At 46.8% G+C, this 23,829-nt stretch overlaps 1 protein-coding gene across 6 annotated transcripts in view; it reads right to left on the bottom strand.

The window, feature by feature from the left end:
* Positions 1–878: 878 nt before the first annotated feature.
* MYT1 (myelin transcription factor 1) overlaps positions 879–23,829 on the bottom strand; it is a 64,849-nt gene continuing 41,898 nt past the window's right edge. For 4 of the 6 annotated variants that reach the window (XM_039563610.1, XM_010396873.4, XM_039563613.1 and 1 more), the window contains exons 11-23: positions 23,582–23,796; positions 20,883–21,088; positions 19,702–19,971; positions 18,806–18,960; positions 16,816–16,878; positions 16,532–16,600; positions 12,413–12,475; positions 11,751–11,834; positions 7,330–7,551; positions 6,507–6,598; positions 5,553–5,656; positions 5,318–5,461; positions 879–3,711 (exon numbers count right to left, since the gene is read on the bottom strand). In XM_039563610.1, the coding sequence (XP_039419544.1) occupies positions 3,571–3,711; positions 5,318–5,461; positions 5,553–5,656; positions 6,507–6,598; positions 7,330–7,551; positions 11,751–11,834; positions 12,413–12,475; positions 16,532–16,600; positions 16,816–16,878; positions 18,806–18,960; positions 19,702–19,971; positions 20,883–21,088; positions 23,582–23,796 (1,828 nt within the window). In that variant the 3' untranslated portion in view covers positions 879–3,570. The remainder of the gene's footprint in view (positions 3,712–5,317; positions 5,462–5,552; positions 5,657–6,506; positions 6,599–7,329; positions 7,552–11,750; positions 11,835–12,412; positions 12,476–16,531; positions 16,601–16,815; positions 16,879–18,805; positions 18,961–19,701; positions 19,972–20,882; positions 21,089–23,581; positions 23,797–23,829) is intronic. The other 2 variants (XM_039563612.1, XM_039563611.1) reach the window with 2 other exon arrangements.

Below are 23,829 nucleotides of genomic sequence, written 5' to 3'. Positions count from 1 at the left end.
AAATCCAGGAGGGAAAAGTGTCCATCTCTGTGTCGCATCCCAGGGCTGGCATCTCCCGTACCACTCCCAATGGCATCTCCTCTGCTCACACACCACCTGTGGGAGCACAAAGCCACAAGATCATGAAATCCTGGAATGGTTTGGGCTGGAATGGACCTTAAAGACCATCTCATTCCAACCTCCTGCCATGAACAGGGACACCTTCCACTATCCCAGGTTGCTCCAAGCCCCTTCCAACCTGGCCTTGAACTCTTCCAGGCATGGGGCAGCCACAGCTTCTCTGGGCAACATGTGCCAGGGCCCCACCACCCTCAGAGGGGAGAATTCCTTCCCCATATCCCATCTAACCCTGCCCTCTGTCAGTGTGAAGGCAATCCCCCCTGTCCTGTCCCTCCACACCCTTTCCCCAAGTCCTTCTCTATCTCTCTTGGAGGTCCTTCAGGCACTGGAAGAGGCTCTTCTCTTCTCCAGGCTGAACACCCCAGCTCTCTCAACCTGCATCCATAGCAGAGGTGTTCCTGCACTCCTGGGGATGTGGAGCACTGGGGTTGCAGGGGGCAAGTCCTGCCCAGAGGAGTTCTGCCTGCAGCATTCCTGGGACTTATGATTCTCCCCATCACAGCACTAGTGGGATTTTAAGCACGTGCTTGGCCGGATGGTGGCAGCTCCTTCTCCAAAGCCTTCAGAGATATCAAACCTAAATTCCCCTTAAATCCCCCAGCTTAGGAGGTGGGAAGAGCCAGGTGGGAAGTGCACAGTCCCTGCCTGGAGCTCCAGGTCAGCAGGGACATTCTGACCACCCCCAAGTCATGGTGCAGGACGAGGACAAAGCCCAGTGGGGACACATTGGCAGCAGCTCGAAGAAAGACCATAGGAACTAAAGTCACAAACAGAACTGGGTTTTATTATGAAATAACCCTGCCAGTACATAAGGAAGTTCTGTCTGCAAAATACATTTCCTGAGGAAAGTAGATCACAGTATTCGTTTTCACAGAATAACATGTAGCCTGCTATAACTTTCAATGTGACTCTTTATTATTTAAATATTAACAGTATTCCTTCACATAAACAAGTACTCAGTCATCACATAACCAACACACAAACGACAAAATAAATATACAACAAGAGCACAGTTCATTTTTTTCCCGACTTAAATATTAAATAAATAATAAATACAGAATTTTCATTTCCTGTTATCAGTGCCTGAAACAATATGAATGAAAAAGAAAAGAAAAACTGAAAAAGTCTCTCTTCCCCCCAGTGCCCCTGCCCCCGCAAAAAAACAAACCAAAAAATTATCAAAATGTCTCAGTTATAAAATATCTTTAAAAAAATTCCCATCATTAAAAGAATAAATAACAAAATATATAAAAAATAACTTGGTTGCATCAAAATTACAAGTAGGAGTTGTAGATAGGGTTTTTTTTCTTTTTTTTCTTTTTTTTTGGAATATCATTTTTTATGGTCAAAGGTTTTAATTTTTAACTTTTTTTTTGCTTCTTTTTTCTTCATTTCTATGGTGCAGTGTCCAGTTTAAAATAAGTATAAAATTAATAAATAAAAAAGTTAAATAAATAGCAAAAAGTTAACATAAGGTGTTGTAAATATAAATTACATACATCTTGCCAAAATTAAATAATTTACAGGATAATTAAACTAACTACTTTTTTTTTTCTTCTCTTTCTTCCAGTAAGTGCAATTTCTCTACTTTTAAATACTAACTGAATTGCAGTCACAATCAATTTGGACTCTATTTACATGTTAAGAATGTTGTGTTTTTAACACCTCAAATTTTATACCTTTTTTTTTTTACCTTTTCTTTTCTATTTTTGCACTTGGAATGGGTTCTAAAGTAAGTGAACTCGTGGAGCCTGATCCTGCACACACTTAATTATGGGAGCAAACCCACGCAGGCCAACTGCCCTATGGAACTCAACACGGGGGACGACTCCAATCAAGCCACTCATGGGCTTCCAGGCCGGATCCAGTGGCCATGGTAGTCACTAGGACTTTCCACTGACTTCTCCAAATTGTGAATTACACCCTAAATATCTACAGGATTTGGCTCGAAATGACACCACAGTCTTGCCTTTAGCTGGGGTCAACAAGATCCTCCCCAGTTCTGCCCACCCCATGGCCGGGAGGGATGCAGGATATGGGATGTGGGATGCCCCCACGCTGGGACCCCTCAGGGGGTTTTGCCTCACTGAAGTGTTTGGAGAAGGAAGCGAGCTCCGGATGGGAGCAAAGGTGAGGAGCAGCCCCGTGGGGTGACAGCTGGCCCTGGCCATGGAGTGGCTGCTGCAGAGCAGCGTTGCAAAGACATTCATAGAGTTGTTCTCTAAATGCACAGAGGGCTGCATGTACCCAGCTGCTTACAACTGCTTCTTTGGAAGAATTCCCAATACCTGAATCCTCTTTTTCTTTTCCATTTTTCCCTTTTTTTTTTGTTGCAGAATGGCGCTCACGCTGTGATTTCACGCAAATCCTAGAACACCAAACCAAACCGTCCTCATTGCCCTGTGGATACGTGTAAGAAATCAACTCCTGGTTCACGGTACATAAGCACTTTTCTGGCCATCAATTAACATCTCTCTTTTTGTTGGTTTTTGCTTCTTTTTGATTTGTTTTGTTTTGTTCATTGCAATCTCAACCGTTCTCTGGCATTGATGTATGATCTCTGGACTGGCAGTACTGCGCCACTGTAGGGATGATCACAATAATGAAAAGAACCAGAACTGTCATCAAACAGATTTCCAAAAAATCATATACACCGGACCATGACACATTAAAGAAATTCTTCTGTTTGAAATATCTGGAATTGGCCTATTCATAATAGCTACTCTCATATTTAAGACAGACAAAGGAATACTGTAGTTGCAAACTCCAAAAGCTTCCCTGAGAACCTTTTTTCCATTGCGCTTTCCACTGGAGATCCAGAACTGCTCTTCAGATTTCTTTCAGAAAATAAAAATAAGCTACTTTATAATACTTCAGAGTTCCCATGCCCAGTGGATATCTGAACACTTCACGGTTGGGAGGCCCAGCACAGGTTCAGATTTACAGGTAGCTTGCAGCTCCAGCACTTGTAGCAACATAGAACATAACTCATGTGTGAGTAGGTGATCTGGACATACGACCATAGACAACATGAGGGTTTAAGCCAGTCATACACTAGTCTTGGATCGGACAAGACCCTGTTCTTGTAACATTTTAACCCTTGGATCAACTCTGCAAGAGCACAGCAACTCATGAAAGATGCCTGCTCTTCACCTGCTACCAAGTCCCACAGCCTACTGGAGAATTTAACCTTCCATCCTGATCTACCTTGTGGTCCAGGTAGAAAAAAATCCCACTTTTCTCAAGAAGGTCCAAAGTTAAGTAAACGAGAACATTGAGTTCGATCAGTTCCACGTCTCAGAAATGGCCTCTTGGTTACATTTTGGTCCTTTTTTTTTTTTTTTCTTTTTTTTCATTCATTAAACAAGTTTTCTAACTTGTAAACCTGAATACTTGGAGGGAAAGTTCCATCTTACAGTCTGTTTGCTTGCTGCTCTCCATCCCACGGCACTACACCTGGATGCCTTTGACGGCTTGCTTGATGCTCTCCAGCAGGTCCTTGTTCTCCGGGTTCTGGTAGCACTCCTGGTTAGTGTACATGTCTGTCAGCGTGTTCACATAGGCATCAAAGTTCTGCTCACTAATTGGTTCCTGCAGCCAAAAAAAAAAAGCCAAATAAAAGTGTTAGTAGAAGAGCAGGAAGCGAATGAGAGTCTTTGCAATAAACCTTCTGTGTATTTTTGTGCCCAGAGAAGTTGTGGCCTCTTGAAAGTGCTCAACGCCAGGCTTGGAGAAACCTGGTCTGGTGGAAGCTATCCCTACCCATGGCAGGGGGCTGGAACAAGGTGAGGTTTAAGGTCCCTTCTGACCCAAACCATTCCATGATTCTCTGTATGTACAGACAGATAAAGGTCTCCCCATCGGAGCTTTTTTGTGTGCAGTGCTGCACCTACGGCAATCTCATCATCTCCCTGATCCCACCGGATCTTAACCAGGTCCTTAATTTTATGCACTGGCCTTGTGGAACTATTAACAGCATCAGGTTAAGTGTGTACAGGCAGCCTGACAGGCTGGAGGCTGAATTAAGGCATGGAAATGAAGGGCTGGAGGACGACAGGACTGCTGAAACATCACGGAGAGAACCAAAGTCAAAGTCAGGTCACCTTGGGCTCACAGCTGCCCAGCCCAGCTCTCTGCTGCAGTACAGCTTCTGCTTTTGAGGGGCATTGCAAATATCTAACTTGGGCTTAGTGGGGGAAAAGAGAGAGCAGGAAGAAAAAGAACGGGAATAAAATGAGCATACAAGTCTCATAGGCATCATTTAATTGGAGTTGCCTGAAACCTTGAAAAAATATTTGCTGAACAGTTTATTTGACCTTTATGTGTCAAATATTTTACAAAAAAGCTCTCAGCGAGTGGTTTTCTGCCAGTTAGGCAGCTGGGTGAATACTATCCAAAACTGCTCTGCTGGAGGATGGCTTCTCTCCAGCCAGCCTGAATTTAAATACAAACCCCAATGAAAAGGATTCCCAAAAAAAAAAAGAAAAAGAAAAAAAAAAAAAGGATGGAAGAAAAAATAAATCAAAAGCTCATTCCTCTGATCATTGCAATGGTCTTTATGAGTTGTAAGAGGACAGCTTTCTCAACAACACGAGCCCCACCTCCACACACCTGGTTTTGACAACAGTAATTACATTCCTGGGAATAGAGAGAAGGTAATTAATAGCCTTTTGTGGTTTTACTATTTTAATGCAGTCTTTTCATTTCTCAGTAACTCTATGGTAACATGCTGTGGGCTGTTAGACCTTGTTAAATTAAACAAAATACACTCTCTTTAAGAATGCTATTCTTTAGCTGCCAGCTATTCAAAACTGAATTGAAACTACCTGCATTATAATAAGAGCTCTAAGATCTTTCTGACGTTGAAATCCAATCCCTCCTGATCTCTGCTTGTGCTGTCTTAGCCTAAAAGGCACTGGGTGCCCTTGATAAAGTTTCCTATTTTGTGATAGTGCTTCCAGATGTAATGAGACAGAACAATAGATACAAAGGGAGATCAGCAGAAAATGACAACAAAAGGGAGATAAAATGCAAGCTTCAGAGATAAGGGAAAAGTACTGATCTTATAAAGGACACATAGGTGTACGGAAAGAAATTCTTCCACTCTTTAATTGTGAATAAGCCTTATCATGAATTGGGTTTGGCACAGCTCCCTCGGTGACGCCGGCTCGGGCCGAGCACTGTCGAAGTTTCTTACCATGTGCGGAAGGCGGATATTGGCAAGACTTTGGATGAGAGCCTGGCTCAACCCTGAGAGCTCCAGGAACAGGGCTTCATTTTGCTCCTCTATGATTTTGTTTTCCTCCTCAATGTTTTTCAGGTTCTTCTCCATGGTGGAGATCTGTGGAGCAAGGAGCATGGCAGGGTTACCAACCCTCACCAGTGGCACCCACCAACACCCTGCACCCCTGGGCTTGAATGCATGGACAAACCTGGGACTGGAGTTTCACCATGGCCGCTTCCATCTCTGAGTTGGACTCGTTCAGCTCACTGATCTCCTTGTTCAGCTGCTTGATCTCCTCATCGTTCTCCAGAACTGCGGGAGGGAAGGTCACGGGCAGTCAGCTAATGCTCTTGGGTAAAACAAAAGTGTTGGGCTTTCTGCTGAGCCCATCCTGCTGCACCATCCTCTCTAAACAGGACATACCTCTCACCTGCCTTTTTTCTTCTATTTTTTTTTTATAATTAATGTTTTTATCATCACAGTTCAATGATACTTGAACAGGTCAATATGCAAATGCAAAAGCAAAGGACAGCAGAGCAGTTGGAGTCCAACATATCCCCATACCCAGCAAGGTTGATTGTCCTTAACAACCAGGTCACTTTCTCCAATCCTGAGTTTGGAATGATGCCACTTAAAAAACTAATGCATGTCTTGATGAGAAATTACAAGGTCCATAAAATAAAGCAATAATTCTAGAGGAGGGCAGGTATTTATAGGTTCCAAACTATCTAAGTATTCAAGTTCAATGCCTGAAACTTGTCAAATACCACAGAAAGCTCAGTAATAGCACTGGAAATGCAAAGTGCCATTGCTAACAAAATTCCAGATCCAGAAATATCTCAGTATTAAAAGCCCTGAATAGGTGAAAATTGCTGAATGACTGCAAGGGATTTGTAAAAATGCCAGTGAATATATGAAGGGAAAAAAAATCTGAATTTCAGCATTACTTCTTTTGCCTTCTTTATTGTTGCTCCCTTAAAATATGTGACTCAAGGAGTGAGACTGGTACCATGCCACCACAAGCACCCAGAAAACGCAAGGAATGGGTGTCCTTGAAATCTGTGTCTAGATTTCAGCTGAAATCTCCCTAGTCTATTAAGAAAAAGATCCACAGGCTCAATACCCTGACACGCCTGCAAGGCAAAGGAGTGAAAAACCTTACCATCGCTGGTCTTGAACTTTGTGTTGAGAATTTCATCCCCTGAGAGTTTTCCTTTCTTCCCAGCAAAAGTAGCTCTTGGACACCCTGACAAACTGAAAAACAAGTAAAAATGGGTTTCATAAACTCTCAGTATTTATAGGTGCTTATGTTCCAACATAAGAGCATGTGCCATTTGGTGGAATTCAAGCTGCGAGACAGTTCTTCTAAAAGCTTTTTATGGAACAGAGGAAATTGCTTTATGAATAATGCCACAAAACTCCCCATTTATAAAGTGAGAGCAATTTTCTTTAAGCAAAGATTAAAAACACATTGCTTCCTAAGAGAGTTGTGCCAGGTGAGGAGGGGGAGATGAGTCTGGTTCTCTTGGGCACCAGACTCCTATTTGTGGTGCTCAAGTTCTGTTCCAGCATGCAAATAGAGATTTAGATTAGAGGTTAGGAAGAAATTCTTCCCTGTGAGGGTGGTGAGGCCAGAGTTCCCCAGAGAAGCTGTGGCTGCCCCATCCCTGGAAGTGTCCAATGCCAGGTTGGACAGGGCTTAGAACAACCTGGGACAGAGCAAGGTGTCCCTGCCTGTGGCAGGAGGTTGGAGTGAGGTGATCTTTAAGGTCCCTTCCAACCCAAACCGTTCTGTGATTCTGTGAATATCAAAATAACCACACATTTTCTCTGTTCAGTAAACTTCAACCTGACTGAACTCAGCATCAAAAGCACCAGTTCTTGAGCCTTGCCTGAGGAGCTGAACACTGCTCAAGCAGCATCTTGGGGCAGGTAATCAGTCCACAGCAACATCATCACACACTGATTTGAACCCTGGGATTTACCTTCTGTGAGTGAGGAAGCTCCCGTTGGCATGGCCAGAACCATCACAGCCTGGGGTGGGGCAGGTTGGGCCTTCGTTCTTCAAGGACTTCCAGGAAAATGAGGAGCCGTTGAGGGATCCTTCCTTCTGCCTGCGGGCTGCCAGAGGGCACCCGGAGGCGCTCCGGTGAGACGCGTATTTGCCACTGATGTGTCCCAGCCCAACGCAGCCCGGAACCGGACACCTGGGCACAGGGAATCACCCCAAGTTACAGCACAGTAATCAAGAGGAAGGAACAAAAGGAAGGAATGAAGGCGTAAGGAAATTATTGAGGAGCAGGAATGAGGAAGCCTGGGAAGAGAGCATTTGCATTTGGGTCTCATCTGGAGTTTACAGGGGAGGTACTTGGTTGATGGAAATAGCAGATGGGAAATTAAGAGCTACGAACTGCTCCTTCAAAAAAGCCAAAGAGAATCAAGGAGAATTCTGCGGGAGGGAAGTCTGTGGAGGTCACATCACGTGAAGCAAAAGTAGGTCCCAATGGTGTCAGAAACCAGGTATTTGGTGCCTCACTGGGGACAAAAATGGCAGGTTGGGCTGCCTGACATGGGATCCTGATGTACCCCGAGGCCGACACTCACACTGAACCATCACACACGTACTGCTGGCTCTGCCCGGTGTCGCTGCTGATGAACCCAGACTCATCGCTTATCACCTTCCACTAGCACAGTCAACACAATGTAGGAGCACTGTCTGTGCCCTTGGGGACACAGCCCTCCCCAGGAGCCAGTTCCTGAGCCAGGAGCTGTTCAGGCTGTGCACAAAGAGCTGCAGCCCTGTTCCTGCCAGGAGGGCGTCCGAGGGGTTTCTGAGCCTGCACCCTGTCAGACAGGACAAGTCACTGGGCCATCACTCAGCCTGCAGCCACGGCATGGCCTCGCTTGCCTCCTCCTCCTCCTCCTGGCTCACATCCTGCCTCTGGGGAGATCAACCCACGCTCACAAGGGGATAAAGTGGGATTTATCATCGAGGCAGCACACGAGCCCTGCCACTGCCAGACTTCTGCCTCCCTATTGCCAGTTGAAACACACAGGAACTGTGAGGAGCCTCGTGGAAGCACCAACACAACTTGTGCTGCTGCCAAGCACACGAGTGGCTCTCTAAAAGGCACCTCTTTCCTCCCTCCTCACCTAATGGCATTCTCCCTAAATCCAGCCATCCCACAAGCCCCATGTATCTATCAGGGTTTCTGCTGGGGTTTGCATTTGTTTTAAAAACGCTTGTCAATTATAAATACAGTTAAAAGTTTATTACTCAAGGGAGGTTACTCAAAAATAGGGGAGGTGGAAGGAGGTAAGAAATGACAAAAACAATCTCCATATCCTCAGTTTGGGAGCAATTAGGGACTTTGAGGCTCCCCAGCAAAAACATTCGCGGAGCTGCTCCTGAAAATCGCAAGCTGTGTTTCACCGCAGAAATTATTGCCCTGATTGTTTACATTCCACACAAAAGGGAGATGACAGCAAAGGGGGGGGGCCTACACCCAGCCTTTTCCCAAGATAATTTGAAAAATGCTGATCTCGATTTTAATCAGCTGCAAATGCAGCACAATTCACTTATAATATCCCTGCCAGCAGGATCCTGAGTAAATTCATAACATCATTGCTTTTATATGATCACGAGCAAATTACTGAATCCTCAGGAGGAAAAGGAGAAGGGGGAGAGGGGGGAAGAGCAAGAGAGAAAGAGACAAACCCCAGCATTTCATATGCAGCCATTACGGCCCAGCCATTACATATTTTACACCGTTAATTTAACTTTTATTACACTTTCATTGTTAAAAAATAAACCAGAGCCTTATTCTGCAAAACATCTGTCTTGGACATCTTTTAAATTATTTTTTTTTACAATATTATTATTTAGTGGGAGCACCAGTAGCATTTGATCAATTGGACACCTGTGGGTGCTTCCGCTCTGTGGGCTCGCTGAAGGTTGAGGTGATCTGTTCAATCACGTCTGCAGCAAATTACTTGAAGGATGAACAGCAGAAATAACAGGCACTAAATGACTTTCTCCTCGGTGACGATGTGCAAAACTCGGCCGGGTTCCAAGCGGAGCTCGGTGCAGACGGAGGAAGGATTTAGAGCCAAAGCTCCTTAACGTAAACTCACACCGGGCGCACCTTGCCGTGGGTGGTGGAACAAACACTTCCACAGGCTGGGGAAAGGCACCAGCCAGGGATTGTTGTGCCACGTTGTCTTGCACATCTCAGAGGAGCTTCTCTTCCTCCTGGGTGTACTGGAAGAGGGGGGGTTGGTGCCTGGGCCATGGGATGTTAGGGAATGCCTTCACCTCCTGTTGCCACAGAGACCCTCACAGCCCATCCCACACTTCCTGCACCCATGTCCATGGTCCCACGAGGCCTCTCTGGGGGTGGACGACATTAGGTTTCTAGGAGTCAGAAAATCCTCCAACGCCATTTGGAGCCTGGAATCTAGAGAATCTATGGATGCCCCCCCGCCCGAAGTGTTTAAGGCCAGACTGGATGGGCCTTTGAGAAATCTGCTCTAGTGGAAGGTGTCCCACCCCATGGCAGGGGGTTGGAATGAGGTGAGATTTAAGATCCCTTCCAACCCAAACAATTATATGATTTCTTGCCATTTTATCTTCCCAGTGTTTGCATCTTTAGGGTGGGCTAGGAGAAACCCAACCCCTGGTGAGGATGCTGGTGGGGACCCTCACTCTGCTGTGGCTGTCCTGCCAGCCCATCCCATGCTCCTACACAAGGCCCAGCTGAACCATAACAAAACAGCCACACAAAAACCCCTTTTCTCCCTGCACTGGGAAGTGATTTCTGTGCAGAGAAACCACACTGGGGAAACTGCTTGGCACATTCCTGCCCTGTCCTGCCCTGAATGGGGAAGGCACAAATGAGCAAAACCACAGCTTCCCCAGCTCCACAGGGCACGTGTCCCCGGGGAAACCATGCAGAGGGGTGACCTCCCAGCTGGGGGCTCCAACCATGGTGAGAGCAAAGGTACAACAGCCAGCACTTGCACAACACCAGTCTGCTCCTTGTCCTTTCCTTCCCTGTGTCACTGGTTAATGGCACAGCATTGCAACACCACCAGCAATTCAGTGTATTTGAGCCAAAAGAGGCTTTTTTCCCACAAATTCACAAGTAGGTTGCTTAATTTTTAATAAAGTCTCCTAAATCCTGCTAATTATCACACGGCTCATTTAACTGGGAGGCTTTCCTTCCTGTAGACTGAGGAGGAAGAACAGAGCAGATGGCTCAAATATCATCTTTTTCTGAAAGGTTCTTCCCCCCCAGTGGGCACATCCCGGCTTCCCACAGACCCCACAGGGTTCTTCCACACCCACTGGGTCCTGCTTTGGCTCAGCCTCTGCTCCAGGCCAAAACCTGAGCACATGGAGATATCCACCTCTGATCCTCTGTGAGGGCAAGACCTGCCCTGGGGCTAAAATAAGTAAAAAAAGATCCATTTGGAGACAGTGTGCTGAGCCAACGGGGTTTGAACAGATATGCCAGCACTCAGGGGCAACCAGAAACTCTTGGAGGAGGTTGATAATTTTTTCCATGTTTCTTTTTACCCCCTTCCACCTGCACTTGCTGGGTGAGTGGACAGGCTCCAGAAAGGCTGGAAATGCTCTGAGGTAACAATAAAAAATAGGGTCCTGGAGTCAGTGTTGCCTTTGATGCCCTATAGGTGTGTAAGGAGATATAGATCCAGACCCCACGTGCTGAGCCTGTGATGCTCAGACTTGCTAAAAGTCAGGACAAATGGATTTCACAGCTCGTGAAAACTCCTGAGGTGGACTAAGCGATTTCAAATCTCTATTCCCCGCAGGAATAAACCCCCTGGGATGTTTTGAAAACTTCAGCCTGAGGCAGCAGAGAAAGGTTTTTTCAGTTCACTTCAAATATTCTGCCCTGGCAAAGACTCTACAAAACACAGTTTATTCGGGGTTACCAGGTCCTGACCCAGCTCAGAGCTGGGTAGTTTCTATTTCTGTGTTCCTGGCACACTGTAAGCCAGTCCATCAGCCCTTGCCTGCCCATTGCTTCCCCAAAACCTGCAATGTTTGGCTTGACGTGGGGCTTTACCCTCATTTACAACACTGGTGTGATTTTTCTGGAATTATATAAAGTACAGCTAGCAGAGAGGGCCCTACCAGCCTACCTTTCACATCTGCCGGAACAAATAAGAAAAAATAGAGCATTACCCCACCACCACCCAATTTTTCCATCAAATCTCAGAACTGCAACACCAAAACACAGCAAAGAGCTTCAGTAGAGGATGCTCAAAGCAGCGTGACTGAGGAGGGATGTGGGGTGGGTGCTGATCCCCCACGTAAATCTGTGTGAGGCAAAGGGGATGGAGTGACAAGCTTTGTTCAGGAGTTATTTTCCAGACTTACTTCATCAGCTCTGGGTCTTCTTTATCATCCTTTGTCGGGGTAATCTTGATCCCACTTTTCTTGGCACGAGGGCAGCCTGACAGACTGTGGTTAAAAAGAGAAGAAAGGCCTGTCTCACTGGCAGAATCCCTGCATTTGCTATTCCCCCGCTTCAGTCATCTTTCCCTTGAATTTGGCACAGTGTTTTTGATCTCTCTCGTTTTGCAGCTTCACATCACGAGGAGAAGTCAGAAGGAAAAAAAAATAGTAAAAAATTGAGGGAGATGGACAGTAATTAATGGTGTCTAGATAAGAAGATATCTGCTAACAGCCTGCAATGTTTAATGGAATTGTTGGAACAGAAGGCTCAGATCTCTGCTATTAATGTTCTAAAGCGATAATAGAAGTCATAAATAGGTAGCAATATTAACAGGAACATTGCATCAGCTAAAATCTGACCCTTTGTCTTTTATTCTGTTGAAAGGAGCTTCTAATCAGATGCTGGAAACATCAGAAAAAAAAAGAGAAGTCAGATTAAAGAGATGAAAATAGGCTTCAGTTGTCAGTAACATTAATGTTTTATTCAGAACTTTACAACTCTGCCCACTGCAGGGAAAAAAAAAAAAAGGAAAGAAAGCAACACAGAAAGAGGGAGAGAGAAAATAATTTAAGGGAGATCTTACCTTCTATGCGATGCATAATTTCCTGTTATGTGACCAGAGCCATCACAACCAGGAGTAGGGCACCTGCGGAGGCAAGGGAGGCTCGGATTAGCCTGGGGATGTGAGCAGGGGATTGACACTCTGTGACAGCTCTTTTCAAAGAGAAATCTGGGCACTGTCAACACAGGAGCAGGCTTTTCCTTCCTGCGCCTTCTGCCTCTGTAAGGACAAGATTTGGTCTGTAATATCCGTGGTACGGAAGTCAGTGCATCACTGCGTGATGTGGCGTTGGAGAGGAACATCTGTGGAATGTTGGGAGCACAGTGAGTGGCTGCTCTCCCATGAGGGACTCAGGTCCCAGCCTGTGTCCCCAGTGTTGTGAAGGGGACAGCTCAGGAGCAGATAATGAGCTAAAAAATCCCTCCAGGACAATGTTTGTCATCTTGAGGAAGCCATAAGGAGACAGCAGGGGCCATCCAGGGCCAGCAGGATGGACCCAAGCAGAGACAAGAAACCAGAAAAACACCCTACAGATCTGGACAGCAGGGCCCCATGGCCACCACCAAGAAGAGGCCCAGCAGAAGGTCTTGGCTCAGTTCCAGGTGACTTTGGAGGCATAATCTCAGTGAGGGCAAATGGGCAGCCCATGGCAGAAGGGTCCTCAGAGTGCAAAACTGGCTGGTGCTTTTGAGGGAAAATGATGAAGGAAGAGGTGGGAAAAGGTTAGGTTATCCCTGGGTCCTGTCCTTCCACAACACCATGGGCAGGCAACAGAGGGTCAGCAGGGGGACAGCCCGTGAGGGGCTTCGGCTGGGGATCACTGGGTCACCACACAGGTGCACCAGCAGCTTTTGGTGCAGAATCTGCCCCTCAGTCCTCAGCCACTGCGTTACAAAGTGACCTTTGAAGGTGCGTCCGTGGCCGTGGGGTTCCAGGTGAGCATCCAGCAAAGGCTCGAGAACGCTTCTGTGATCACCCAAACCTGCACAAAGGCTGGTGGGGGCTGCGAGCCCACCCAGCGGCACAAAGATAATGGTCCGAGTTAAGCACCACATCATTAAGGGCTCAGAGAGGGAACGGCGAGGGGATGTGAAGTACCACGAGCACAAAGATCTGTTCCCAATGCTGTAGGTGACGCGGCAGACATAAAAGTTGTCATGGGGACAAGGAAGAGAGGCGAGGAGTGTTTGCAGAGGATGTGCACGCCAGCCTGCCAATTAGCCAGGGCTTTTTGAGTCAAGTGATTAGGGCCGGGGGAGGGGGTGTGGGGAGGAAATCCACGATGCTCAGCTGCTCCTTCCGAGCAGAGCGAGCAAGGCTCAGGGCACATCCGCGAGCTTGCAGAGCACCCGGTCTCCTCTTCTCCATCCCTATTTTTAAAGCTACCGGTGCCTGGTTGCGATGACTGGTTGGTACCTGCAGCAGGACAGGGGTCGGTGTCCCTCAGACATGCCAGTGAAATGATGGGCAACGTGGTGGTGCACGGGCAGCCCCTGGTGTCAGTGCCCTTGGGAAGGCAAGATGCTTTCCCAAAGGTTGGACAGGGCTCTGAGCAGCCTGAGGTAGCTGAAGGTGTCCCTGCTCACTTGCAGGGGGTCGGACTCGATGGCCTTTAAGGTCCCTTCCAACCCAAACTATTCTGTGATTCTATGCTGGTGCTCTGGCCCCGAGAGTCAGTGGAGCAATGGTTTCCACAGGTGACTTTAGTTTGCCAGCTTGGAAAACAGCTTTTTTAAAGTCTTCTTTTTTTGTTCAGAAAATATCAAAACTCTCCTCTTTGCAGCATCTCTGAGGGAGACTTTGGCATTTGCAGGTCTCTGAATAATCTCCACTGGTAAAAAAAATTGGTACCTCACCTTGGGTAGGAGAGCAAGAACATATCCTGGACTCACAGGGGTAACAGGGAGGCTCAGAGCCAGGAAAACATAAGTGCGCATAGGTCTGATGCAGTAAGAGCAGGGACACATCCAGCAGGACCTCAATGAGGGTGCAAATTCTTCAACTCATTCAGAAATTACAGGTTTGGGAGATGACTGTGGTATTTCCCAGCTCTACACTGTTACAGTAGAAAGCAAAACTATTTCTCTGTTGTTCTATCTTCAGGGTGGGAGGAAATTATGAAAACATTAACACCGAACACTTTCTTCCTTTCAGGACTTTTAAAGAGGAGAGAGAAGTAATTTGATTTTTATTTTTAATTATCTGGAGACAAATCATACCAACAGAGACCTTTTATTGCATGTTCCAGCCTGGAGCTATTTTTTTTATATCAGCGATATTAACCCCTGAAATAGAATTTATAATAGAAACACTGACATGGTCTTATCTGGAGTTGTGAAAAGCTATGACTGTGCAATCAATAATATCTCAAAATCCCTTCCTTCTTCCTCTGCTCCCATCCTCACCAGGACATAGAAAAAAGTAGTATTTGTGGAAATAATATTAACAAGCCTTTTTTGGGCCAGAAGTCTCCCATTTTCCACAGTATTTTGATAAAAACCACTGACATTGTATGCCAGAGGGGAACAGGGGATGCTGCACAGCAAGGCTGGACACGATGCTTGGTCTCAGGGATGAGCCTGTTTGCTTCTTGTCTGGCCCTTGCTGGAAGTGGCCACTGCTCCTGAGAGCTTTTGATATCTTTAACACTAATTGTTTGATCACTTGGCTATTCTTTCAAGCTGTTGGAGAAACACCAGTTCAGCAAAGCTCTCTTAAGAGGTCCTTTCAAAACGTGTATCGTCTATGGTGTGTGATTAAGTGTACTTAGCACTAATCACAGCAGCCCTTGCCATCCACCAGCATATTCTATTAATATCAACTAATCCTGCCACCTCTTCCACCTCTGTGATAAGGAGCAGGTTAACAAACACTTTTCCTGGCACCAGCTCCACATTGGTGGTGGGTCACAGAGGAGTCCAGGCGCCACCACAGAGGGATTTGGGACTTTTCCAATGACCTTAGTGACCAGTTGGGATCCCACTGACTCACCTACGGCTCCAGAAATCCCTGGTTGCACACAGGACACAGCACATTTGGATTTTTTAAGCCTGTGCAATGTGAAGCCCTTCATGAGGTTTAACTCTCAGTGGAGGCTCCTCAGCTGTAGTTATGGTATCTAATTCGTAACTAATGTGTCTAAATGATCCAAAACCTGGATTCAGCAAAGTGGGGAACTCAGAGGAGACTCAGCCTGCAAGGATAGTCTGGGCCCACGAAAGTGATGATGAAAAAAATTCACAATGAGCTTTACCCCAGAGATGCAGATTCGGTAGAGAGGGTTGGGGTCTCCCCAGTGTCCCAAGTAAATACAATTTCACCTTTCTTTAGGGAAGGCACCCTAAGAGAGCATTTGGGAGAGCCACCTGTGAAGAATAAGCTCCTACTGAAAAGGAGGAGTTTGGAGGAGACAGCAGCAAAGCTGAATACAGGATTTAGAGGAAGATTCCTGAATGAAAATGTCAAAACCAGGTTCCTCCCCTCAGGAGCAGCAATGGAAATGGGGAAGTTTGAATTTCCATGAGCCCTTGCCCACTGGCTCAGGATCTGGCCTCACCATGCTTTTGCTTTTCATTCCCCCACAAACCATGGAAATGAAGAGGAACCTCTCTTACTGCATCCCGAACAGCCCTTAAAATGTAGCATTAAAAATAGCACCCCAGGTTCTCCAAAAGAGTTGGCTTGGCTGTGTGCTGGTGGTGACTTCCCAGCTGTGTCTCTAGCCAAAAATAAATCCAGGCTTTGGATTATTTGAGATGGACAAAAATGTTAAATGAAAAGGGTTATGGCCCAAACTAGGCAACAAGAGCTTGGGAAAAGATGCCAAGTGGCAAAGAAAATAACATGTCTACAGTGCCCAGAGGAAAGCTGCCAGGTGTCCAGGTTATTTCCAATCATTGCCATCAGCCCCCTCCCCAAAATTATCCTTTCTCTATGCCATTGCCTCTTCAATGCAGCATCTGGAAGCTGGACTCCACCAGAGCTCCTCGGAGGCAGGTTTTGATCAGCTCTTTGAAAGGAGAAGGGAGGGGATGGAAAAGCAAAAGCAGAGCAAGAAGTGTGGGGGCAGGAAGGGAGAAGAGAGAAAAAAAGGGTGGAAATAAAGAAAAAAAAGGAGTTCCAAGTTGAGCGCAAACATACTTGAGGTCAGCAGAGTGGGCAGCCATGAGGTTTCTGAGGCTCTTGTCAGCAAGAGGACAACCAGAAAGGCTGAAAGAGAAGAGATGGAATATCTGGATAAGCAAAAAAAAAAAAAAAAAAAAAAAAGAAAAAGGAAAAAGAAAAAGGGCTGGGGCATGGGGAGGGAGAGGGGCAACAGAAGGGGGGAGGAAACAGAACCAAACTATCCACATGGTCACAAACTATACCAAAAGAAAAAAAAAGTTGTCTTTAGAGTTCAAACCATGAAAAGAATGTCGACCCACCTGCGGTGAGAGGCATAGTTCCCCGTTATGTGTCCGCTGCCATCACAGCCTGGGGTTGGGCAACTGGGCAACAACAAAAACAAAGAGCATAAGTGTGGGAAAGGAATTGATTCCCCGAGACCCACGGGTGGGCAAAACCAGCAGAGCCCCCTCAGGGTCTGTCTGGGGGGGTCTTAGTCCAGCCCTGCTGCCTGACTCCTTACACCAGTCCCATCCATCAGACCTTGTGTGTTTCTGTTTGCATGAATATAAACCATCTGTTTCCCTTTCAGCTCCCCTTCCTCCCCTTTTACTTCTAAAAGACCATAAGGGTCCTAAAAACACATTTTGAAAAAAAAAATTGAGAAAAATTGTGTCAAAGGCAAAGAAAGTGTTTAAAAGCCGTAGTTGCTGGGAGGGTTGGGTGGCAGTGGGGGACTGGCAGCAGCCTGCTGGGTGGCATGGCCTGACAGACGTGGCCACCCCTGGTGGCTGCTGCCAGGTTGGGTGATTCCTGCAATACTGAGGCTCTGGCCGCAGGAATCATCTTGTTCAGATTTCATATCTGAATGAGGTCCTTCAGATTTCAGCTTCCTAAAATGATTTTTTTTTGTTGTTCCTCCCAACCCTTACAGCTGCAAAGAAAAGCTTGCAAACACTGTTTGCTGCAGAAAGGGAATGACAGTAACCTCTGGCTGTGCCTGGGGGTGATGGGAAGATACAGGTGAGGAGCACCTGCCTGGAAGTGGCCCAAGAACTGCACCCAGACACAGAGCATCAGACACAGCAGGCGAGTCTGCTCCTGAGTTAACTACAGCTAATTCATTACAGCCCTTGGGCCAGAGAGGAACAAGGATATTAAACGGGGAGGGAAGGCTCAGGGCTGCCCACTACACCATTTATTTATTCCAGGGCTGTTTCTATTTAGGAAATTTCTCTACCATCACAATAAAATTAAAACACAGGAGGACTTCAGGGCTCTACCTCAGAAATTGCTGTTCACATCACTGGTGGGTTTTAAAAAACCCTTTACAGCTTTGTGTAGGGCAGCTGGTCTGAGCTTTGCTCATTTAGGGAAGATGCTGCTGCTGCTCTGCCCCCACAGATCTCCTCCCTGCCTGGCTGCTCCCTCAGCCTCCTGCCTGCAGATGAGGGGTGATTTGGATGAGATCGGCAAAACGGTGCCCACCGGCTCTCCCTGCGTAATGTGTGGGAGGGTCAGATGCACAGGAAAGGAGCCAGGAACAGCTGGGATGCCTGGAAACCTCCCCATCACTACCTCCAGGCTGATCCCAACATGCTGTTAGACCAGAGCCAGGCCCAAGCTGCCGTGTTTGGCTCAAACTCTTAAACATGAACCATTCCTGTGGGAATCAGTGTGGATGCAGAGCCATACTCCATCTGATAGGGCAGATGTGGGTCTGTACTTCCAGCCACACAACGGACAGACAGATGTGAGCTGGGTCAAGGTCTCTCTCCAGTGCAAAATGCAACACAACAGCAAACTTGCTGCAGCTTCAGGTCCCACTTTGTGACCCTGCAGTATCACAATGCTGGGACCCATTGCTCTAAGCCAACAAATCCTGTCTTCTTGTGTTCAACACCCCATTCAAGAAGGTGCTGAGGTCCCTTGGGTGATCTTGGCTGTGCAGCACCAGCCAGTGTCCCAAACAATCAGGACATTGGGTAGGCACCATCACTGTGCCAGAAACACTCTTGCTGGAAAACATCAGGAAAAACTGGCCCTGAAAGGAGTTTCCCACAACCCTGTCCATGAATCCCAAGAGCACCAAGCTCTCAGGTTGCCTTCATCACTGCAAACTAAGGCCACATAGGAACATACTTTGCCTCATTGATCAGCAGTTGTAGGAGGATGAGTAAGATCAATCACAGTAAGAAGGGGAATTACAGTTCTTATTTTTAAAATGCGTTTATTAATTTTGTTTCCTAGCATCCTGGCTAAGTACCTATTAATAGATTTTGGAGGAAGAGACTAGAAGGCAGGACTCACGTGAGCAGCTCTTTCTTGATGTCCTTTGAGAGGAATTTCAGCTTGAAGTTGGTTAAAGTAACTTCACCTGGGTATTTTCTCTCTTCAAAGTTCTCCTCTGACACTTCTTGCTCATCAGCTTCCGAGGAGGCAAAAGAGTGAGCAGCAGGCTCTGACTGCAAGGAAAGGGGCAGAGTTGTGGTGGGGTCACTGCTGCTGAGCTGTGGTGGGAAAGGATCCCAAGTTCATCCCAGCTGAGGGTTAGTGCACCATTGCCAACATTCCTGAGCCCCCTGCAAGCACCTCACAATACCCAACCCAGAGATCCAACAGCCTGTAATTTCCTGGGGTTTTGGTAGAAATGGGTAAAACATGTCTGTACAGGGATTTACACGTGGCTTTCCCAAGGTCTTGAAGGGATGAAACTCTGTGCAATCCCCTCACACTATTCCTCAACAGCCTCCCCATGGGCAGAGGCAGGTGATGCTCCCAGAGCCGGGCACCTCAGCCCAGCTGGGGGGTCATGGCTGGGTTCCCCACCTGCAGGATTAATGTCAGTGCCATGCAGGGCTGTAGCTGCTAATGGCAGATATAAATCATCCCAGGAAACATCACCAGGAGCAACACTGCTGCAAGAGAGCTGACAGGATTTACAACAAAGAAAGCCTTGCAGACACAGGGCAAGGGAAGTGGTGGGTTCTTCCTTTGCAAGGGCACCCCAACAGATCCAAGAGCAATTGCTTCCTGCCTGGTTTGCCCTGGCTGATACCTGATAGGACTGTCAAAGCTAGGAGTATTTCTTTCCTTGGCTCAAAGGACAAACTGGGGGTTCTGTGGGAAATTGGACAACTCTGCAGGCAAACATGGCATTCAACATCCCATGAGTTGTTATTCAAGCATCAAGAGCCACTGCTCACCTCCTCTGGCTCCTCTTCCCGCTGACGGTTTGGTTTAGTGTAGTCAATGGGCCCATCCCATTCATCCTGGCGGGAGGTCTGGCTGGACTGGGGGGAGGTCATGGTGCTGCTCGTGGCACTGGTGCTGTTTTGGCGCTGGGACACATCTGGGGACTTCATGCTGGGACTACTGCTGCAGCTGCTGCTGCTGGGGAAGGTGCTCTCCCGTTTGCGGTGTTTGTTCATACTCAAGTCCAGAGTCCCGTTTTCATCCACCTCAATGTCCATGGACTGAAAAGTTGGAAACAAACCCAATGTTAGCAGCTGCCAGAAATTCCCCATGGAAGTCTTGCCCCTGTTTGTCTTCTGCAGTGCAGCAGGCAGGTTTTCATGTTGCATCCTCTCCACAGTCAGGTAGGAGGAACTGAATAACAAGGGTTGCTCTTCCTAAATATTTCAGGAACATGTCATGCAAAGGCACGCCTCTACTACCAGCAGTGTGGCATTTTGACTCAGTTGATTGAACACAGGCATCTAGTGCCACTTAGGATGCCTCATGGCATCCAAAACATCTGCCCAAGGTTGGGAGTGCTCCATGGGACTTCTGGAGAACCTGTGTTCCTCTGAAAAATAGGTGGAGGTCAGACTGGACGAAACTGGGGAATCTTAAATGGCATCAGATACAGATCAGGGAACAACTGAAACCAGCTCTGAGAATCATAGAATTACAGAATTGTTTGGGTTGGAAAAGCCCTCTGAGATCATGAAGTCTAAACATTCACCCACAGCATTGCCAAGCCTGTCACTAAACCATGTCCCCAGGTGCCACATACACATGTCCTTCAAATCCCTCCAGGGATGGTGACTCCACCACTGCCCTGGACAGCCAGTTCCAGGGCTTGACCATCATCATAAATCATAAACTTTTCCTAATATCCAATCTCAGCCCGAGACTTGGCTTGGGATTGATGCTCATCTCACGTGGCTAATTTGAACCACGAGGCACCTCCACATCACCCTAAGAGCTGAGATTCTCTCCTCCAAACCCAAAGCGGGAAGCCAAAGGGGGATTTTGTACGAGTGCCTGCATTCCTTCTATATTTAAAAAAACAAAATGAAAGGAAGGGTAAACCAAGATATTTCTCCCATCCCAAACTTCAAGCCTGGCCCCTGGGCAGTAGTGCCTGGGCACATTCACCCACCTTGCTGGGGGCCTCTTGCTGCTTGGTGCTGAGATTCTCGGGCATCTCCCAGCAGCGGGTGGAGAGGTTGAGGATGGCGGTGGCCGCCATGTGCGCAGCCTCAGCGTCATGGGAGTAGTCAAAGCCTGTGGAGGAAGATGAAGTGCTCTTCACGTAACTGCTGGAGGGGCTGTGGCTGGGGGAAGAGGCCTTTGGAAAAGGTTTGGCTGGAATAAAAAGAGAAGGAACAACACAAGGCTAATGTATAAGCGGCATGAGCAGCAGGGAAAGGTTAAGTCAGTGTGACACGGTTAATGTATGCACAGTTCCTGGGGTTATTCCCCATCCAAGGGCTGGTTTGTTGCCTGGGACGTGCAACAGGAGCAGTGCTGGCTGCAGCTTGTGCTTGGTGTGAAAGGTTAATTCATTAACTGACTCTGCCATCAATACCCAAAACACAAGTGCTTCTCTTCATTAGAGCTGCTCCTTCAGTGGAAGCAGTTAAAGGAGAAAGCTTAGAGAAGCTTGCTGGCTCTTTTTTTATTCTTCTCTTTCTTTCCATAATTTATCTGCAGGGCTGCCTTACAGGGAGATTTCTAGTAGCATGTTTGGAAACTTAAAATTTATAAAATTACATTAATAGAAAAAACGTGGTCATAAAATATGAGCTTCCAAGGATGACACTGGTGAAATATGGATTTTCTGACAGCTGACATATCATTTAAATATGTCAGAGTAACAGGATTTATTACACAGCTGCGCACTGCTCCCGTATGTCACAGCAGCAGCAGTGCCAGCCTGGAAATGCAATTTTTCTTCATACCCTGTGAAATGAAAGGTTTTCTCAGGGTGGATGCACAATAAAACTTTCCCTAATAATAACTAATAATTCCCTGTTAATAAAACTTGAAGCTGGTCCCATTTAGAGGCCCTCAGTATTTTCAGTGGGTGCAAACAGGACATCATTTGATTTAGAACAGCCCCAGGATTGTATTCTGAATGAATTATCGAAACCTTTGAATTCTTAATTCATTCCACCATGCTCTTTCTTGGGGAAACCATCTCCCCTTTAGTGGGAGGCTCACCCAGGGAAACTCATAAGCTTCAGCCTGATCATGGCAAAACAAAGCCAACCTCAGCTGATGCAGCCGCAAAGTGATTTCATTATTCCCATTACAAACTTGTAATATAAGACACTATAAAATACTAATCTTCCCCAGCACTGCTTTCTTCCTCGTTGCGTGTGTGTATAATGCATATTGACATTAATGGGAGTTATGCACACACATGCGGGGGAATATAAATCCCTCTGGATGAAGATCTCTTTAAAATAAGTTCTCAGCGAAAGGAGCAGATTTCCCTGCTATGATTGGCGATCATATTCATCTTGTCGCTTCGATTAACTCATTGGAGGTTTGGCCACATGGTTATTCTTGTGTCTGGCTGCTTGTTTTCCTGTCCAGTTTAATCCATGTCTTCGAGGCGGGGTGCAAGCATCCGCCAACCCAACCTGACAATATCCAGGATCGGGAGATGCCAATTTCAATTTCACACCGTAGGCTCAGCGATGCTTTTCCATCTCATAAGTATTTCTATCACTAATAGACTCGCAATCAGCAAATTAGTGAAATAAGTGATGAGAAAAAATAGAAAGGATTATCCTAGTGGGTCTGCTGGAATTATTTTTGTCAGTACAATTACCCTGAAAATTCTTTGCTAATATTGCAAATAACACAATCTATTCAGTGAGAGAATCACTTGTACTGGGAAACAAATTACTTTTCCATCAGCCCTAACCCAGGATGACAGTGGCAGTTGTGCTCTCTGGCCTCCATCCAATTTCATTGTCTGATCCTGTACAGATTTAGTACTGTAATAAAGGGCGCTCCCATTGTAGTGCAACAACCGGGATGCTTTCAAGTACGAGCACTTTTTTAGAGAGCAGCTGCATCAGGATTAAACAGGATTGTGGAAGTGGGATTAGCCAGACAGAAAGCCCTCTTGAGGCTGCTGACTTCTACAGACTGGGCTCCTAAATAATTTTTTTACCCCCTCAGAAAAATGTCTTGAGGTGCACAGTTGGCATCAAATAACACGTTTGCATGGGCTGTGTCCCCATGCAGTGTCCCTCTTGCCCCTGGTAGCCTGGCCCCTCAGAGTTTATTCATTTTCACCCAGAGTTATAACCAGTGCAAGGTCCTCAGAACAGAGCAGAGATGGGTGGCTACGACAGGAAAGAGCTGGAAGATAGAGGTGGGTGATCGATAGGTAGAGCTGGAGAGCAGAGCACAGCAGGGAAGACAAATGGGGGGAGTGGGTCATATATAAGATGGAAGAGAAGAAAACTGTAATCCATTTAGCCAGATGAGGAAAGCCAGATCAATAGATATGAGCTGCAAAGCAACGGGGACCAACTGAGGACAGCTGTGTAACTTATCCCACCTCGAGACATCACTCAGATTAGTGTTCCCACCACAGTTCTTCCCAAAGCTGAAGTCAAAGAGACTCTCCTCCAAACAAAGCTTTCCCAGCAGCCACGGACTCCCCTCACCATCAAAGGTGCCCACCTTGGGACCCATCTCCCCCTCCCCATCCCAGGAGGGTCCAGCAGCTCAGACCCAAGACTCTCCCATCACCCCAAAGCCACGATCCCAAGAGCCTCACAACACCGAGAAAGGCAGAAAATGCAAAAACCGAGTCCACCTCTGCTCCCAACTTACATTTAAAGGCTTTAGGTGAGGTTTCGCTAGTCTGAATCTTTGGGGCAAGCATGCGTTTGCCAAAAACCTGAGCATCAAAACTTGCATAATCGAAGGTGACCTTGGAGTACTTCTCCAGCTCCTTGGCCAGGTTGGCCCGGGGGGTTGCTGGGACCATGTTGGGCCGGTAGCTTCCATACTGAGGGATCTCCAGTTGCTTCACAAAGCACATAGGCCTGAGGATGAAACAATGAACAGCAATTATTTCT

The sequence above is a fragment of the Corvus cornix genome, chromosome 20, assembly GCF_000738735.6.
Source record: "Corvus cornix cornix isolate S_Up_H32 chromosome 20, ASM73873v5, whole genome shotgun sequence".
Lineage (NCBI taxonomy): Eukaryota > Metazoa > Chordata > Aves > Passeriformes > Corvidae > Corvus > Corvus cornix.
Note: the sequence above shows the minus strand (reverse complement) of the source record. Positions and strands in the feature narration are given on the sequence as shown.